At 34.5% G+C, this 11,610-nt stretch overlaps 2 protein-coding genes across 2 annotated transcripts; one reads left to right on the forward strand and one right to left on the reverse strand.

The window, feature by feature from the left end:
- Positions 1-1,336: 1,336 nt before the first annotated feature.
- On the forward strand, positions 1,337-4,079 carry LOC145055487 (uncharacterized). Its single transcript, XM_079003834.1, has 5 exons — positions 1,337-1,467; positions 2,054-2,156; positions 2,245-2,342; positions 2,428-2,744; positions 3,648-4,079. The coding sequence occupies exons 2-5, from the start codon at positions 2,148-2,150 to the stop codon at positions 3,989-3,991; spliced, it is 768 nt and encodes a 255-aa protein (XP_078859960.1). The 5' UTR covers positions 1,337-1,467; positions 2,054-2,147; the 3' UTR covers positions 3,992-4,079.
- Positions 3,523-7,599, reverse strand: LOC145055486 (putative serine/threonine-protein kinase PBL26). Its single transcript, XM_079003833.1, has 5 exons — positions 6,986-7,599; positions 5,500-5,738; positions 5,198-5,387; positions 4,701-5,092; positions 3,523-4,535 (listed from the first exon to the last, which is right to left on the reverse strand). Exons 1-5 carry the CDS (start codon positions 7,101-7,103, stop codon positions 4,149-4,151), a joined length of 1,326 nt encoding a protein of 441 aa, XP_078859959.1. The 5' UTR covers positions 7,104-7,599; the 3' UTR covers positions 3,523-4,148.
- Between the last annotated feature and the right edge of the window lie 4,011 nt (positions 7,600-11,610).

Raw genomic sequence — 11,610 nt, forward strand, 5'->3', positions numbered from 1 at the left:
CCTAAATCCGAAATCAACCCCATCTTCAAGTTTGACATTACATAACAAAGATAATACCGTATTTAATTGACCAATTTCCTACGCCAATCATATCTCTTACGCATTTAATTCCTACGCCAATCCCATATCCTACGTATTTAGTTCCTATGTCAATCACAATTAATTATTCTTTATTAGACTTATTTTGCAAAACAATATAGGGATTACTTACAATATGCAAGCGATTTAGGGAAGCAAAATTTAAATCTTGTAATCAATATTGATATAATCATGAATTTATCTGACAACATTTTTATTTTATGTGTTCCCTTTATTTTTGGCTATTTATTCTTTTTTTTTTCAAGAGTTTTTCATTGTTCAACTTCCGAAAACGAGACATTATAACTCTCGAAACTTGAATTTCTATTTGATTATGAAAAATGGAAGAGGTATGATGGTCTAAGTATTCACTCAAAAATTAGTCTTTAATTATTTTTATTTATTTAATCAAAGTTTTAATTATACCTTAAAACAAACATGATATTACAAAATTATAAGTAACTAATGTGATTGGTGAGTCTTTTTGTATATGATTTTAGAGACGTTAAGTGGTGGTAACAAAGTTGAAATTTTAAATTGGATAATGTACATGTTTGATATGGAGCATTTGAAATCTTCTAGCTTCTAGCGTTTGACAAAACACATCATTTTGAACATAAAATCTCGTTTGACAATACACGTTTTTAACGTTTAATTTAAACAAAAGGCCCAAACCTAAAAAGCTATCTCATGTAGTATTTAACAAAACATTACAAACCACCCGTTAGTTTTGTCAAACACGGCCAATAACCATTACTTGAAGACATAAGTGAATTGCTACGATTTTTTTTGACACCCCACAACCTCTTTTGATTTATATGTTTGTACCTTTTGCTAGACGTAAGTCTTGTGCGAAAAGTAATCACGTATCGCAATGAAATGAATCATTTAGAAACTTTGACTCGATGCCAAACGTGACACGGCATTGACTACTGATTAAACGTGTATATTGTTTTTGAATGAAAAACAGAAGAAAATTGTAAGCCTTAATAAAATGTTATTTGTAAAGCATATTAAACATTTATTTTAAATAAAGCGATATTTTTTAAAATTAGCATTAGAAATACGAGCTATTTTTAGATAACTAATTTTGAGCCAATTGGAGAATGAACGGATCTATTTCGGATTTGTTCTAAATTAATTTTAATTTAAAATATATTTTCTCATAAAACTATATATTTCGGATTCTAAAGAAAAACTATTCTAAAAGTAAAACACGTAATTTGATCAACAAACTTAAAGAAAGTCAACCGGTCAACGTTTTTCTACATTGGTGGATTCTAGAAAGTTCACGGCTAAATAAGACGAATGCAGTCGTGTGTCTGTCTCATAAATTCTTCCCCAAGTTTTGTTATTTCTCTGATTCTCTCTACGCTCATCACGTTTCAGGTAAGAGCTTCATGTCTTTATACTAATTCATCTTCTTCTCGCGAACAATATACCGAATTTCCTTATTATTATCCTAATATCACCCCAATGACATCGAATTTTGAGTTATCTTCAATGCTATGTACTTCAATTGTGATTGACATGTAACAGATTTTATGTATATTATGATATATTTGATGCATGCGATTCTTCTATGTTTTGTAGTTTTTTTTCGGTGTTCAACTATTCAAAATATATTTGCAATTTGTTGTGGAGTTGAATAAGGTTAGATTTTGTGTGTTTTGATTTTTGAATGCATGGTGATCTCTCGGGGAGAGAGCCTTTTTGATGGAAAGGCATAGATTGAGTTAGCACATTTAACATTCTGATTAGCTTCGAGGCTAGATTTTTTTTTTCTTTTTACAAAAAGACAGGAACAGAAAGCAGATTTGCTTTAGTTATTCTTTATTAGATTTGTTTTGCAAACGGTTTAGGGAAGCAGAATTAAAACCTTGTAATCATTGTTGAATAATGATGACTTGATCTGGCAACATTTTTATTTTATGTTTCTTCTTATCTTTGCTGATTGCTGCTTTTTTTCTTCTAGAGTTGTCCATTGTTCAGCTTAACAGAGACCCTGCAGACAAGGCATTGTAGCTTTTGAAACTTGAGTTTCTGTTTGATACTTTTGATTGTGAAAAATGGCAGAGGTATGAGGCTCTAAGTACTCACTCAAGAATCATACATGCTTTAATTATTTTTTTTTCATCGTTAACCATTTGTAAACTTCATTAATAGGAGGGTCACAAGGTGAGTTTACATGTGTATGACCTAAGCCATGGGCTAGCTCGTCAGCTCTCCATGTCATTTTTGGGAAAAACTATCGAGGCAATATGGTAAACAATCTCATTTTCTATTTTTTCATCATCAGATCATTAGTTTAAGTGATAAAGTGAACCGAGATTTGTTTTATTATATCAGGCACACAGGAGTAGTGGTATATGGTAGAGAGTATTATTATGGAAGGGGAATACAAGAGGTTGTGGCTGGAACAGCTCCATATGGGACTCCAATGAGAGTGGTGGATCTTGGTATCACTCATATCCCAAAAGATGTTTTTGAGATGTATTTACAGGAGATAACCCCTCGATACACAGCAGAAAGTTACAGTTTATTGGCACATAATTGTAATAACTTCAGTAGTGAAATCACACAGTTTTTGGTAGGCAACAACATTCCAGACTACATTCTTAACCTTCCCAATGAAGTCACAAGCAGTCCAATGGGTGCTCTTATTAGTAAGTTCCCCATCTTTCCCATTTATGCTGTCATTACTTTGATATGAAGAAAATAGTCTTATGAGACAATCTTGAATTTGGAAATACAAAAGATGTTTTTCAGCTAATGTTTCTTGAAACAGTTCAAAAAAATGTAATGGGATAATTACTATAGAAAATAGTCAAGTGGCTGAATCCATATGAATGTACATGTGTTTTTCTGTAGTTTGTCCTTTATTCTTAGGTAAGTTTTAATCTTAATTTACTTTTATTCTCACTAGGTATCAGTACTTGAAATTAATTGCTTTGATTGTGGCCCAAAAGTCTTCTTTATTTGGTTTATAAAAGGCAAATAAACATCTGTTTTTAGTATGAAGGTAGTGAAATTTGTGTAGAAATCCATATCAAATTCCAGAATTACAAAGGACCAAGTTGAGTTCTAAAGTCAAAATTTGACTGGTTATAAACTAAAGCAAGAAAGTTAACTTTACTATTCTGATATGCTATCACCTTTACTCTTCATTTTATTGTCCTCATTCTGGTTCTTTTTGTGTGGTGACCTAAAATTAATTTTTTTTGTCTGTTGTAACACCTTATATAGATGTGTTACATGTAAGAAATAACAACATCCTTTATTTATTTTTGTATTATAGCATCCTACCTTAATTTCTTTCCATTACAGCATTGTACTTATAATAAACTTTTTCTTATTTTAGAAAATCTACCCAGATATACTCCTTATACTTCAACCTTTCTTATTATGACATTATAGCATTAGAAATTGCTTTAATGAAGAATATTTTCCAAAGTACAATTTTGTTAGAATTCTATAATAAACAAATCAAGGAAAGTACATTGCTATTTCTTGCATTTAACCTTGATATAAAAAAACAAAAGTTGTTAACAAGTGGATGTGTTTTGCAGTGCCCATGATACAAAATCTAGAGACTACATTGAAAGCGGGTGCAGTCCCCCAAGCTCCCCAGTTCAGGCAATCTCCAGTAACAAACCAAGTCAACCGGTCAACAGATACAGAAAGTAGTAAAATTCAAGCCTCAAAGGAGCAAACTAGTGGGAAAGATGAAGATGCAAAGCCAAAAGTGGATCCTCTTGGAGATGCTAGAAGCAAGTTGCAGGAAGAAATCGGGAAGGAGTTTGCTGCAATCATGGCGACTGGAACATTTCGTGCAAGTGAGGCTGCGGCTCTTGCAACTAAGAAGGTCATGCAAAAATATGGGCACATCAATATGAATGCTGCACAGAGCTGATACTCAGGTTCCCCAATTCTTCACAAATAAAATGTACGTTTTGAATATTTCGTGGTCGTTTTTAATTTTACAAAATTGATTGAAAGTATGTCCCCCTTTTTGGTTAATAAATTAGTATACATATTCACAATCAAAAACCGACTCAAACAACTGAAATTTATGTTTGAAGATCTAACGCCATTGATCTTGAAGCCCTCGGTTTCTTTCCACCACCTGGTCTTGAACTCGTACCCCATTCCATGGCTTCCGCTACTGCTTTTTCTCGATCACTACCGGATGCTTTTATTTTAAGTGATGAAGGTCGAGATGCTTCGGTTGGACTTGGAGAATCGATTAGTTCTACTTTGTTGTCTTCGTTTCCCTCTCCGAGAAATGTAAGCGCAGTGACTACGTCACTGATCAAAGGTCGCACCGACGCCTCGTTGTTGACACACATGCCTGCGACGGCTACTGCTTGGTTGAAACCTTTCGCGGGATGGTTTCCTTTCAATAATGGATCCGCCAGTTCCGTTAGCCTCCGTGGGTCCGTGAAAATGGGCTCCGCCTGTTCGTAATTGTTCAACAACAAATTTAACACAAAAAAGGGAAAAAAAAATCAGCTCTAGGGTTTCCATGTGGAGGGCTATATTAGTAATTAGGAATTAGTTTTTTTTTTTTTTTTTGGTAAAGTAAAGGAGCATTAAGATTTTATTAGTAATCAGTTAATTACCCAACAAACAAGATTTTGTTGTTCGTTTTTCCTTGTGGGATCGATGGCTCTCTTTCCGGTGATGAGCTCCAACAGAACAACTCCAAAGCTATAGACATCGGATTTAACAGTTAATTGACCCGTTCGTTGATACTCAGGCGCACAGTATCCGTAAGTTCCCATCACTCGTGATGACCCATGTGTTTTATCCCCAACGGGTCCAAGTTTTGCTAGCCCAAAATCCGAGAGCTTGGCATTGAAATCTTGATCGAGTAAGATGTTGGAAGACTTCAAGTCACGGTAGATAACGGGAGGGTTAGCCTTGTCGTGCAAATATTCTAGACCTTTTGCAGCGTCTAATGCGATTTTCATCCTCGTGTACCAAGGAAGTGGCGCTTTCCCCCGTGGAAGATCTGAAATTTTGAAATAATTTCAATCCATCATCAGTTAGAGACAATTCGAATGCAAATTTCTTGACAAAAAGGGTGTTATTGTTATTTTGCATAAACAAATATTACCGAGTAGATGATCTTCCAGCGATCCTGCAGACATATATTCGTAGACAAGAAGTCTTTGATCTCCGTCTGCACAATATCCTATTAGATTCACCAAATTCGGATGATGAAGAAGGCTCAACATCAAGACCTCCACTAGAAATTCACGGTTTCCTTGCAACCCGTTGCGATCCAATTGCTTCACAGCGACTTCCTAACCCACCGAAAAAGAATATATATATATATATATAATTACTTCCATTATGAATTAAAAAGACTATTTTTTGATCATACACCCAACCTGGTTTGTTTTAAACTGAAGTTACCTGGCCTGTTTTAGCGAGTTTTCCCTTGTAAACTCGTCCAAATCCACCTTCACCAATGAGGGAGTCTTGCCGGAAGTTCTTGGTGACAGCAGCCAGCTCCCGGAAAGTGAAAGTTTGAGCTGCAATATTATTGTTTCCGGCTGCTGGTTTGGTCGGAGGTTGGTTGTTAACTACTTCATTGCTTGTTCTCTTTGAGGGAGAAACAGGTTTGGCTTCTGCTTGAACCCTTCGTTGATTCACTGCACAAAAAGTACTCAATAATGACAATTTTATTGGACAATATGACAAAACTTACCAACTTCAATCAATATACGTGAAAATAAAATGAGTTAAATGGATAAAACTAAAAAGTTTAGCTCAAAAAGAAACAAATAATTTTAAAGTCGTCCAAAGGCACCACATGTGATAAATGAATGCGAATGGGTTGGGTTGGATCACTCGAGAGCACTTTTTTTTTTTTTTTTAATTTTTTTTTTTTTTTTATGGGGTTTTAAATGTGCACTTTTAAGTATGAAAGTTTGGCTTTTTCCTAATTATGCAACAAACTAGTGTTTTAAACGAAATATGTCTAAAAGTTTCATTTTGGGACCTTTTATTTGTATGGTTCTTAATCGGTTCAGATTTAGTTGTTATAAATTGTTAAAAACATGAGATAACTGATCGTGGTATATAGTTTAAGTGTGGTTGTATTTTTGTCTAAAACCAATTTATTTTATAAGTTGTGATAAAAAAAAACTTAAAATATGATTATAAATTATAGATTATTTAAATATCACTTTATTTTTTAATAAAACGATTAAGAAATTCTATGTATTGGGAAACAAGTTTGGGGATTTTAGACATATTTGACCCGCTTTATTTTTAATTAAATTTTTATAGCTTCACAATTTTTTCACATTACACAAAAAATATAGCCTAAGTTGAGAGGAGTGGTGCCAGACATGCTGGACTCCACCTCAGCTCTAACAAGAAAATAGTGAGTTTTGTAGGGTTAGAGAAGAAGAGGGGGAGAAGAGATAGTGTGGCATGAGATGAGGATGTGGTGTTTGCCGAGTTGACTCAACTCATGCTGAGCCCACTCTGTATAGCTTAATTTGATTTAAACAAGAGATATAGATCGTTACTTTTTATAAGAATTTTCGTGATCATATCTAACATGTGAAATTCTTATAAAAATATAAGAATTTATCAAACGACAAAACCTTGTTCAAAACCCGGAACCATTTTGATTTTTGACAAGTCTTTTAACATATAAATTTGACATCATAAAATCTTTGCCCATAATTTAGTGACCATGATTAAAATGTTATTATTTGTTGCTTTTTGAAATTCAAATTTTTGTGACAAAACGTAAATCACATTTGATGCTTTATCATATCCTGCTTATAAGAAAAATACAGTAAATCTATGAAGATCGAACACCAATGTGATATTGTGAATGAAATATTGATGGAAGCTATAAATTTCCCAAAAAAGTGAGGCTTACCTGACGCAGGCTGAGATACACGAGGAGGTGAATTGGGTACAATCGGGCCTCTCCCTCTTTGACCTCCAGCTCCGTGTCTCCTTGAGCTTCTTTTTTCTTTTGACGAAAAACACCCCATGCTTTCGGTTCCTTTCAAAACCCAAAATCAAAATAATGCATCACGCTACCAAAATCCCTTAACCCTCCCATCAATTCTCAAAAAAAAAAGATGCAAACTTTTAACATCAACTTGTTCAAAGATCATCAAATCATTCAATCGTATTACACCCACGGGTTTTAAATTAATCAAATCTTTCTGAGAGATATATGGAGTTTGAAAGAAATCAACAACTCCACATATCTTAACAATTGCAATTGGATTACGCCTAAATTGAATTCACGATTGGGGAATTTGATTCAAAAAGTGTGTCGAAGGCATGGTTTCTGGGAAAGAGATGAGAGAGAAAGAAAGCAATGGAGAATTTGAAGGGGAAGAGGAAAACGTGGGAACCATTTGCGAAGGTATTTTTTACTAGTTTTTGACACATTTTTACTAGATTTTGAAAATAAAATGGTGCTTGTATACTGTTAAAAGTATAGAAAAGGAAAAGTTATTCCTAGTTTTGACTTGTAAAATATGTTTAAACAGATAAATTATGCTGAATTTACATTTTTAGAAGCGGTATAAGTGGTTAATGCCACAAAACACTTTTTTTTGGTTTTAGGGATAATGACTTAGAAGGGTAATAACGTTTCCTGTTTGTCCATTTTAGGTCCCTAACGTATTTTTTTGTGCGTATTACACCATTAAGGTTATTATAACCGTTTGCAAATAGTCATTTTAACAGGAAGAAGCCGGTAAAAGGATTATTTATAAACGGTTATAACAACCTTAATGATGTAATAGAAACAAAAAATACGTTGGGGACCTAATATGGACAAACGAGAAACGTTATTACCCTCCTAAGTCATTATCCCATGAAACTATAAACCCCTATAATAAATTTTTACTTTTTAAATAAGAAACTTATAGGTCTTGGGGTTGGTAGTTTAGATGTTTTTAATCTCGACCTCCTTTATAAATGGAAGTGACAGTTTCTTAATGACAATGGAGCTATTCGGGTTAAAATTGTCAAATTTTGTCATGGGGAAGGTGGTGGTATTTCGGATGATTCGAGAATATGAATTGGAGGGGGTGTTTGGCAAAAGATTGTAGGATCCATTAATCACCTCCATGAGAATGGTTGTATTCCTTCTAATTACATGTATAGAGTGGCGGGGGATGAGACTTAAACGAGGTTCTAGAAGGATGTTTGGTGCTTGGATATTCCTCTTAGGGAGCGGTTTCGGGAGGCTCTTTGCTTTGACCTTTAATCAAGATGCTCGAGTAAGTGAATAATGGGATCCGGAGGGATGTAATTTTCATTGGCATTGGGGGATTAGAGGAGGGGCCAATGAAAATTACATCCCTCCGGATCCTATTATTCACTTGAGCATCTTGATTAAAGGCCAAATGGGGGATTAGAGGAGGGGCCAATGAAAATTACATCCCTCCGGATCCCATTATTCACTTACTCGAGCATCTTGATTAAAGGCCAAAGCAAAGAGCCTCCCGAACCGCTCCCTAAGAGGAATATTCAAGCACCAAACATCCATCTACAAGATAATCAAATTGGGTCGATTCAACCCCTCCTCTAATCCCCCGACGCCAATGAATTACATCCCCCCCGGAACCCATTATTCACTTACTCGAGCATCTTGATTAAAGGCCAAAGCAAAGAGCCTCTCGAACCGCTCCTTAAGAGGAATATCCAAGCACCAAACATCCTTCTAGAACCTCGTTTGAGTCTCATCCCCCGCCACTCTATACATGTAATTAGAAGGAATACAATCATTCTCATGGAGGTGATTAATGGATCCTACAATCTTTTGCCAAACACCCCCTCCAATTCCTATTCTCGAATCGTCCGAAATACCACCACCTTCCCCATGACAAAATTTGACAATTTTAACCCGAAGAGCTCCATTGTCATTAAGAAACTGTCACTTCCATTTATAAAGAAGGTCGAGATTAAAAACATCTAAACTACCAACCCCAAGACCTATAAGTTTCTTATTTAAAAAGTAAAAATTTATTATAGGGGTTTATAGTTTCATGGGATAATGACTTAGGAGGGTAATAACGTTTCCCGTTTGTCCATATTAGGTCCCCAACGTATTTTTTGTGTATATTACACCATTAAGGTTGTTATAACCGTTTATAAATAATCCTTTTACCAGCTTCTTCCTGTTAAAAGGACTATTTGTAAACGGTTATAATAACCTTAATGGTGTAATACGCACAAAAAATATGTTAGAGATCTAAAATGGACAAACAGGAAACGTTATTACCCTCCTAAGTCATTATCCCTTGGTTTTATAAAAACATGAAAAGCCATGTCAACTTATTTAAAAAAAAGATAAAAGTCGGAGGTAGGTGATATTCAAATACTTGACCTACGTTTCAATTATTGTAGAATCTAAGTGATGAATAAAACTAGAGAAAGTGGTGCAATCCTTACCACATCAAATGCAATGCATGCGTTGCATCGGATTTGTCACACGACTTCAAAAGTTTATCATTTGGAGGGTGTGAGTTGCCATTTTTTCATGCTATTTTTTTATAAACTTAATTTATATAAAAAAAATCAATTGAAAAAAGTTATTATATAAAAACTAAAATTTCATTAAACTTGATCTTTGTTTCTGTAGTCTCATAGCTTTACTTTTAAGAAAAAAACGCCTAGTAACTTTCCTGAAAAAAATAAGCGCATTTTTGTTTCTCCTGACCTTTGGGTCTTTTGAAACATCGACTCATGCATGACCCAACACCGTTTCTTCTTCCGGTGTCCAATGCTTGGAAGATGTCTTTTTTTTTTGGGGTTCCAGTTGGCATTGAATTTCTTCCGGCCCGAAAACCGTTTTGGGTACGACATCAGGTTGTGAGTGAGTTTCAAATTGGGTTTGGGTTTGGGTTTGAGATTGAAATTGGTATTGTGAGTCAGGAAGGTGGTCAAATGGGTTCAACTCATTTTTCATTTGGGATACTTGAGATTGAAATTGAAAATGGGGCCGAGATTGAGATTGAAATTGTGGTTAAGTTTGGATAAGATATGAGTAGTATGCATCGGGATAATCGTAACTAAGAGGTGAATAAATATGATGATTACTATGATTTTGGATTAAGGTAAGTGATAAATGTGAGATTAGATTTTTTTGGGGGTATTCTTTTTGTCGGTTTTAGGAGTTTTTGGGTCGGAAAGGAAAACCATTTTTTTTCACAAAAATAATGAATTTTTGAGTGAAAAATGGGAGATTGTAAAGTGGTATAAAATAAGGTAGCGATTGATATCTATATCGCTTGAAAAGTAGGTAAAATTTTGAAATTAAAAAAAAGGTATAAATTTTGTAAAAAACGATAATATTTAAAATTTAAAAATTATAATCTTTTTCTCTCATCGGTACCGTCCCATCGAATTTGGTCACTGAACTCGACATGCTGAGAGGATGGTGCGGTGTTTATTGAGGCTAGCTTGGACATGTCAAGCTTCATCGAGGTCGACTCCGTTAAGCCTAATACTTCATCCAATGTTTTATCAATATAGAACGGAAACAAAAAATACAGTTTAAAAAAAGAAACGCAACAATCCTCAAATCGAACACATGACATCCATTATATGTTTTTTTAAGACAAAATTGAAAGAATGGTCCATGTGGTTAGCTTAAAACTGCCACTTTGGTCCAAATAAGTTTGGACTAGCACCAGAAGTCCAAAATTTTTAATTTGTTGTGGTTTTGGTCCAATTTTCTTTGAACTTTTTATAAAGACGATTTTGCGCTTACTTTTTGCTTTTTAAGTTTTTTTAAATTCATTTAAGTACTTTTATGATTAAAAGAAAATAAAAGAAGAAAATATTACCCCTACCTCTCTCTCTCTCTCACTCTCTTTCTTATAATGCAAAAGGCCACCATCACCGCCACCGCCACCACAAACACCAGCCACCACCGTCGCCGACACTTATGCTTCCTTTGTAACCATAATCGTTGGAAACTTCGGTCATCAGAAAGTTTACATAGCTCCAAGAACACCACATACATACAAAACTCTCTCTCTCTCTCTCTCCATCTCTCTCTCCATCTCTCCCCCTCTCTCTCTTTCTCCATCTCTCTCTCTCTCTCTCTCTCTCTCTCTTTCTCTCTCTCTCTCTCTCTCTCTCTCTCTCTCTCTCTCCAGATGAACACATATACAAAAGTCAAAAATCTAACATACAAGAGCACATTAAAGCCCATAAATCTTATATACAAGAACACAAACATGAATCTGATTCATAGTACACATCTACTCTAATATCCTAGAAATGATTAAGCACAAATGACACCAAACACATTCATTTTTTTTGGATCTTGTTGGATTAGGTGTCTAAGCCCATAACTATAATTGATAGTAGCACAATCCTTTTGGGTTGTCCTCAAACCTAGTAATTAGACAAGATGATTTTTTTGGAGAGAGAGATTGATTTATTATTTGATTAATTAGAAATAGTAGTATTTAACTAATAATTAATCGGAAATTATTTTGAATTAATTTCGAGATTAATGGAATTAAC

Source organism: Lactuca serriola, chromosome 5, assembly GCF_051521515.1.
Source record: "Lactuca serriola cultivar US96UC23 chromosome 5, Lser_US96UC23_V15, whole genome shotgun sequence".
Taxonomy (NCBI): Eukaryota; Viridiplantae; Streptophyta; class Magnoliopsida; order Asterales; family Asteraceae; genus Lactuca; species Lactuca serriola.

Coding starts and splice junctions, on each gene's coding strand:
- LOC145055487 (XM_079003834.1), top strand. Junction 2,343..2,427: donor AAAACTATCGAGGCAATATG/GTAAACAATCTC, acceptor TTATTATATCAG/GCACACAGGAGTAGTGGTAT. Junction 2,745..3,647: donor TCCAATGGGTGCTCTTATTA/GTAAGTTCCCCA, acceptor TGTGTTTTGCAG/TGCCCATGATACAAAATCTA.
- LOC145055486 (XM_079003833.1), bottom strand. CDS start 7,103: ATGGGGTGTTTTTCGTCAAAAGAAAAAAGAAGCTCAAGGAGACACGGA. Junction 5,388..5,499: donor AACTCGCTAAAACAGGCCAG/GTAACTTCAGTT, acceptor TCGGTGGGTTAG/GAAGTCGCTGTGAAGCAATT. Junction 5,093..5,197: donor GCTGGAAGATCATCTACTCG/GTAATATTTGTT, acceptor TCAAAATTTCAG/ATCTTCCACGGGGGAAAGCG.